This window comes from Loa loa (genome assembly GCF_000183805.2).
Source record: "Loa loa unplaced genomic scaffold supercont3.480, whole genome shotgun sequence".
Classification (NCBI taxonomy): Eukaryota; Metazoa; Nematoda; class Chromadorea; order Rhabditida; family Onchocercidae; genus Loa; species Loa loa.
The window spans coordinates 19,276-26,174 of record NW_018108660.1 but is presented as its reverse complement, the minus strand read 5'-3'; the positions used below and the strand labels follow the sequence as shown (position 1 = coordinate 26,174).

General features: G+C 31.6%; 2 protein-coding genes across 2 annotated transcripts; both read right to left on the bottom strand.

The window, feature by feature from the left end:
• Window positions 1-1,129: 1,129 nt before the first annotated feature.
• Window positions 1,130-2,760, bottom strand: LOAG_11314 (hypothetical protein; the record flags this gene model as incomplete). The annotated part of the gene is made up of 6 exons (XM_003146835.1): window positions 1,130-1,204; window positions 1,444-1,564; window positions 1,877-1,957; window positions 2,079-2,164; window positions 2,273-2,353; window positions 2,647-2,760. 6 exons carry the CDS (start codon window positions 2,758-2,760, stop codon window positions 1,130-1,132), a joined length of 558 nt encoding a protein of 185 aa, XP_003146883.1.
• A 2,942-nt stretch (window positions 2,761-5,702) lies between these two features.
• LOAG_18741 (hypothetical protein) lies at window positions 5,703-6,798 on the bottom strand (the record flags this gene model as incomplete). Its single annotated transcript, XM_020451404.1, has 3 exons — window positions 5,703-5,959; window positions 6,404-6,578; window positions 6,682-6,798. The coding sequence occupies 3 exons, from the start codon at window positions 6,796-6,798 to the stop codon at window positions 5,703-5,705; spliced, it is 549 nt and encodes a 182-aa protein (XP_020304816.1).
• Between the last annotated feature and the right edge of the window lie 101 nt (window positions 6,799-6,899).

The window sequence follows — 6,899 nt, the reverse complement described above, 5'->3', positions numbered from 1 at the left end:
GATAAAAAATTATGTATACTATAGTAGAATAAACAGTCGTAAATGGTCCGAAAACTTTCCAAGAATTTATTGATTTACGTCTTCCTCAATCAATATATTTATTTCTGATTTGATTCAAATTTTAAGAAAAACTCTTAAATGTAACTGTATGTTCTAATGGATTACATGTCATATGAAATGTAATTAAATACACTGCTTGGAAAACGTGCTTTCACCATTAACGTTATTTTTTTGTTTATCATACTGACCGCATTTATCCTACTGACCGGACAATGTGGGATAATATGCTCTAATTTGAAATTTCTTTTTTTGTTTTGTTTTTTTCATTAGTTTCAAAAATTTTATCATTTCATTTTTTTTACCATATTTAACAAAATCATTTGATCAGTTTGCATAAGGCATAAAAATGAAATGACTTTTTTTTTTCAAACGAGAAGAGTCGTACCATTAATACCCTTTTCAGAAAATGAAATTTAGTTTACTGTTGAAATTGAAATTTCAGAGAAATTTAAATTTCTTTTTTTTTCTCTCTTTGTTAAAACAAACTATGATTCCTAAATACATTGTTTTCTATTCTTTTATTTTTTTTAATTAAAATAGTGCCAAGTTTTTTTAAATATTCTTAGCTAATTAGTGATTTTTGGGTCTTAAGATTATTGACGAAAATATTTATGAAAAAAAAAGGAAGAACAAGACAATTTATTTACTTGCTTTCGGCATTCTTGTTTTTGCTGCTAATTAATTACAGTGTATTTTTTTCAAAGCTGAATCAATGGACAAATCGTTGCAGTTGACGAAAAGTATTGAGATGGAATAGTTTTCTATTTAATACATTTTACTTGAAATAAAAGTAAAGATTAACAAACTTAAATTTAATTTCGGTTCGATAATTATCGGTTAATCAGGAAGTGATTTGCAAAATTTTAACGAAATGTGATGCAAGAGTTGGTTAAAATTACTATTAATTTAAATTAAAACTGCCAAATGAAGACTAATTAGCCCTGAAATTGAAAATTGAAATATTATGCAAGTCTGTGATTATTTCTCACATTTATGTGGACAAATAAACATATATCGAATTTTAATTTTAATTAAACAGATAACTTCACACTTTGATATGAAATTGAATTCAAGGGATAGAGTCTGTTTCAGTTCGAGTTGTTGCTGCATCCAATATAATAAATTCATTCAAAGTTAAATGTTCCTTAAATAGCAGAAGTAAAGATATGCCAAATAAATGATAAAAATTGTTTGCATACTCATTTGTGTTATCAAATTGTTCATAGTTGTGTGTGTGTTTTTTTTTCCAGTAATTTCATCAATGGTTTCTCAGATGCTGAATGATAATGAGTGTGAAAGCAAATATAAGGTATCAGATAATTATATTTTAGCTATTCTTAATAGATGATTCGATAAGAAATTATGAAATCTCATTGAAATTACTCTTTCTTCCTGTGTAATTCCAGCTTCCTTGCAAATTTGCGAAAGATGAGGTGAAATTTTGAGATTGTCAGGATCGTCTAGCGCAGGAAATATGGCATCCCATGGTTCAACTTGCTTGTATCTATAAATATCATGCTTAATATCCTGTTATTTTTTAAAGATTTTTTTTTATGGCGAAGAATAAAATTGAGCTGAAAATATGCAAAATGGTATAGTTGAAGGAAACTTAAAAATATTTGGAATTGGAAGGAAATGGATGAAAATTTCAAGGTTTTGAATGAGGAAGCTTGTAATTCAGTATGTTTTTTTCTCTTCCAGAAGTTGCAGAATTAGTAATTAATTTGATTAAATATAAGTGCCTCATTTTTCACTTCTAATATCATCAGATATTCTTGGTGAAGCTTAAAATCATCTGTCATAATATCTTACTTACCTAACGGAATATACGATGGGTACGTATCCAAAGCTAAAAAATAGGCGTATTCGATGTTTTAATGGTACTCGTGTTGTACGTCTGGAAAATATCTTTTCCTTTTCAATTGTATGAGAATAAATAAAAGCAAATGTTTTAGCTCTCAGAATAGATTGTTTTACAAATTACGAGGGTATGTGATACAAATGGTAAAATAGCGAACTTATCTGTTTGCAGCAATTCCTCGATGTATGGTAATGCTTCAAGATCGAAACGATCACTTCGAGGTTCAGTTTTAAGACGCTTGATCTTGAAAGACATTTATCTTAAGTTACTTTTTCACTGTTCATATAAGGTTATTTTTAATGATAAAGTATTAAATTTGTTATCAGTCATCCCAAAACATATGTGAATTACTTTGAGCATTAAAGTTTGCTTAGCACCAACGATACCGCTAGTTGGATTTACTCGGAAATCGGTAGGATGCGTCACTTTGACCTGAAATAATGAATTTAGCGAATGATGTTATAAGAAGCAAACAATAGCTAACATAAGGGAGGTTATGTTTAAAGTAATTGTGATTAAGGAAAAAGGATGATGTTTTAAAATAATAAATGATTATATTGCAATCATCCAAATATCTGTTCGCTTTAATTATAGCAGAATTTATAATGACAGTTGCAATGTTTTTTCTAAGCAAACAAAAATATAAGGATGACATGTAAATATCTTATGAGAGATAAATAATTGAAATTGGAAATTGTATAATACAAATAATGAGGAAAATTGACTCGAAAAATGATCGGAAATAAATTTTCATTAATGATTTCATGAAGATTTATCAATTCTTCATTGCTGTCAACATAAATAAAATCTGGTTCGACATGAAATTTCAATCCTTCCATTCTCCTTCAACATTATTCCTTTCCTTATTTTCTTTTTCATTTTTTTTTCCGGAAAATTATGTAGAAAGAGTTAGCTATAAATGAAAACAAGTGAACGTTTCCAAATACCGTATATGTGATCAAAAATTATCTGGAATAATTTATTTGTGATAAGATATTTCATCTTTGAAGCTGGTAAAAGCCATAGGCAAAAAGATGAATTATTTAAGGATTTAGATGTTCTTAATACATACTTAATTAATTCTTCATGAGTAACAGCTGTCTTCACTGCATCACTAGCAATTTCACTTGATTTCTCACCCTATAAAATTACTCCATGCAAATGTTGTAGTTGAAAACTTGAACTATTTTCCAGCAAAAGCACAAACTATTGACAAAAATTACATTTTCAGCTGTGTAATTGTGTCATAGCTGAAATGTCATAGTTGTCATAGTTAAAAATTAACATGATTCTGTTGCCTCAAGAAATGTAATGTTTATTCAAAAATTGAACTTATTTGATTCCATTAAACGCATACCATTTAATTTTTAATCTGATTGCTTGAAACAACTGCTGAAACCATAAAATAATCAAATATTCACGTACTTATTACTTGCTAGGAGGCACGGTTACAGTCAATTTTAAGTAATTTGAAACGCAATGCAAATGAAAAATAACAAATTAATTCAATTCTATTCGCTAATTTATATTAGAAGAATAATAGTTATATACGGAGATGAAAATCAACAACAAAATTGTTCACACTTCAATAATTTTTTTTCGTCCTTTTTTTAAAAAAAAATAAAGATGTAATATTTGGTAATTTCTGATCTCCTTTTGTAACAAATTTCATTAACTGATCAGCAAAGTTTAAATGATAATGAGCAAATAATTACCAATGCAATGCTAAATTCTAATAAATTATTGATATATAAACAAACAATTACTAATATTTCTTATGGACTATAAATTGAATATTTTTCTTTTTCTTACTGCAAAAAAAAACCAATTTTATCCATTTAATGAATTAAACGATTGATATCATTGAGCTTGTATGGAAGACGAAAATATCATGAAAACATTTGATAAAATCCTCAGTAACCTTTTTTTCGTCCACTATTTCAAGAAATTGATAAAATTATCATCAGTTATTTTTAGAAAAACAGTATCACCTTAGTGCTTGGATACTTTTATGCTGTGAATAAAAGTAAACAATGGTTGGATTGAATAAGAAGAATTCCATTTTATCCAATATGATAACTGGGTGATCAATAATCAAAGAAATTTGCATTTCGGAAGGAAAAAGCGAATAGAAAATAATAGAGATGATTGAGGTTTCTGATATATTTATTAGAAGTATGAAATGATTGAACGGTTTATCGATGGCGCTAGTGCTAATGGTCTTGAAAAGCTGCACCTTTTTTATCGGCTGCGTAACAACATTTCATTGCTAGTACTACAGTTATTGGTACTATTATTTGCTAATTTACTCTTCGATTCCTTTCATTTTCCTGAAGTAGTTTGTTTTCCTGACAGAAATACGACGGACTAAGTATAATTCGATCTAAGGCCTTATTTGAGATGGAAAGGAAAATTGTCATCATTACTGATTTTAAATTTTGTTTTTCCTCCACATGACATAACTGATAGTTTAAGTAATATATGAATGAATGATTAAATTGAAAAGTATCAGTACTCGTTGGGAGAACTTATTGCTGGACTCAATAGGCTCTGTATTCGCCAGTTAGACATTTATTATAGTAGCACTGAATATTGGAAAATCCCCGATAAACACTGATAACAAAACTTTTTGGTGCCTTATAGCCTTATTTACTTAGCATTAAATTATAATTAACTGTGCTATCTTGACTATCAATTCTATTATCTTATCATACTCCTTGGATGCAAAATTCTCTCCAGAGAACTCTTTCAAATTTCTTATTTTCTTCTTTGATGCCTTCGCAAGTCGTCATAAGAGTATAACACTGTTCTTATCAGCTTAAAGAGTGATGAGAATCGTGCCTCATCTATTAATGTCGTAACTTGATTTGATGCATCACTTCTTTCATCAATCCCATGGCCACACATCCACTCGTGATGTTTCCTTCTATAACTTTATCCTCGGGCCATTTCCTCTCCACTCCCATAACCATGATGGACCATTCCACCAAAACGAATTGTCTTTAAGTTTACCTGGGAGAAGTTGTCGTGAAGCTTGGTGTGCTGGATTACTTCCTGATCTTACATGACAGAATTCAATTTCTTCTTATCAATTTTGTTTGAGACATATTGGATCCTACCGGCGATTTTCTTAACCACTGCAGGACACAGGCGCTATCCGTCCATAAATATGTTTTTTCCGCATCGATTTCTTGCGTAATGAATTCCAGTACTCTTACTCCAATTGTGACGGCAAGTAATTCTAATCGAGGATTGTTGGCTGATTGATTCCTGGAGTTAAAAAAAAGGCATTTAACCAACAGGATGTTATAAAAGTATCTCGATGGACGCCGCAAGAGTGCTCCGAGATACATGTGCTCGTAGACGCACCCCAAACACTGTGGGACTAGCAGTACACGTATGCAGAAGTAATATCACTCCATCCAAACCACAACTGATATACGGAAAGACAAGATTAGTTCCAAGAGAAGAAAGCAAGTAGCTAGGTTTTCTTGAGTCACTTCCTTACAAGTAGCTAGGATTTTTCTTTGTAAGTAGCTAGATTTTTTTGAGTCACTTCCTTATAAGTAGCTAGGATTTTTCTTTATAAAATAGCTAGGTTTTCTTAAGTCACTTCCTTCGCCCTATCTTTCAGCCATAAAAACCTGGTAACATCACTGTCTTCCCGTTTTTGGCTCATTTACAAAGATGTTCTCTACATCGACACTCTATCACCAAGTAACATCTTTGTCTGGCCCTATTAATGGTGGCATCATTACTGGCTTCCTATACAGACATTCATTTAACGATGGGCCTTCGTCTTTGCTGATGCATCAAATGCTACTCTAAGCATCGTGATGGATTCTTGAGGTGTTATCACCGCTTGGTGGGGCAGGTAAGATACTCGCCATGTTCTATTCTGATTCTTTACCTTTTCTATGAATCCTTCCTCAAGCAAGGTTTTAATATACTCATCCAATAATTCTGGGACTTCTTCAGTCTTCGTATTGTAGTTCGTATACGTCCATGGCAGTCCATATCCTTTTGCTGGCGCTATCTCTTGATTCTTCCATGGTCAGCCCACTATACATCTCCATTTTTTATCCATGGTGACGATTTTTGAAAAGTTTCAAGGGCTTTTTCATCCTAATAATTCATCATTAAATCCCTAATCTGAATTCTAATTTCCACGTCTGTTCAATCTGGTCTATGTGGATTTGCGATTCCATCTTTGTTATGTTCGCAGTTGTTTGAAATTTATAAGACACGTCATTTCTGTTTCCTGTAACAGTATCTTGCATCACTTTCCATTTGCCGCTTTTGACCACCTATTTCTTTTTCCATAATCACCATCTATTTCTATTTCCATATTTCTGTTTTCCTTCTACCATCTACTTCTGTTTCCATAATCATCCATCCTGATGGACACATTTTGGAATTACGAATGACTAAATCTGCAATCCCTTCTACGCCTAATAATATATTTGGTTTTTCCCCACTTACCTTCAGCTAGTTTCTTTCTTTCATTGTTACATATGTATTCGTTCGAGTATTGAATCAACAATGTACGCTTATTCTTATTCCCGGACAGCGTTTGAACTCCGAAGGTTATCCTTCGACTTTCATATTTCCTTATGCCCACCATTCCTGTTAACATTCTCACACTCGGTGATGTATGCTTAAAATTCAATTTGCTTACCACTGATTCTGTAACATAATTACAATCACTTCCTGTATCGCCTTCTATGTTTTTCTTGTTCATCTGGATTGATTAACCTTACTTCTTTACACATCATATACGTATCCCGAATGCTATCATCCGCAACCATGGCCGCCACTGTTTTCGGGCTTATGTTTGCTTCCTCATTGTTTTTGCAATTCTTGCTTTGCTTCTTCATTTGGTCGCGTTTCCTACACAAAGGCTACTGTGGCCAGATCCGCAAAAAAACATTTTATTTTCACTCATGTTTCTTCTTGTGAGTGGTCGTTTTCAAACATT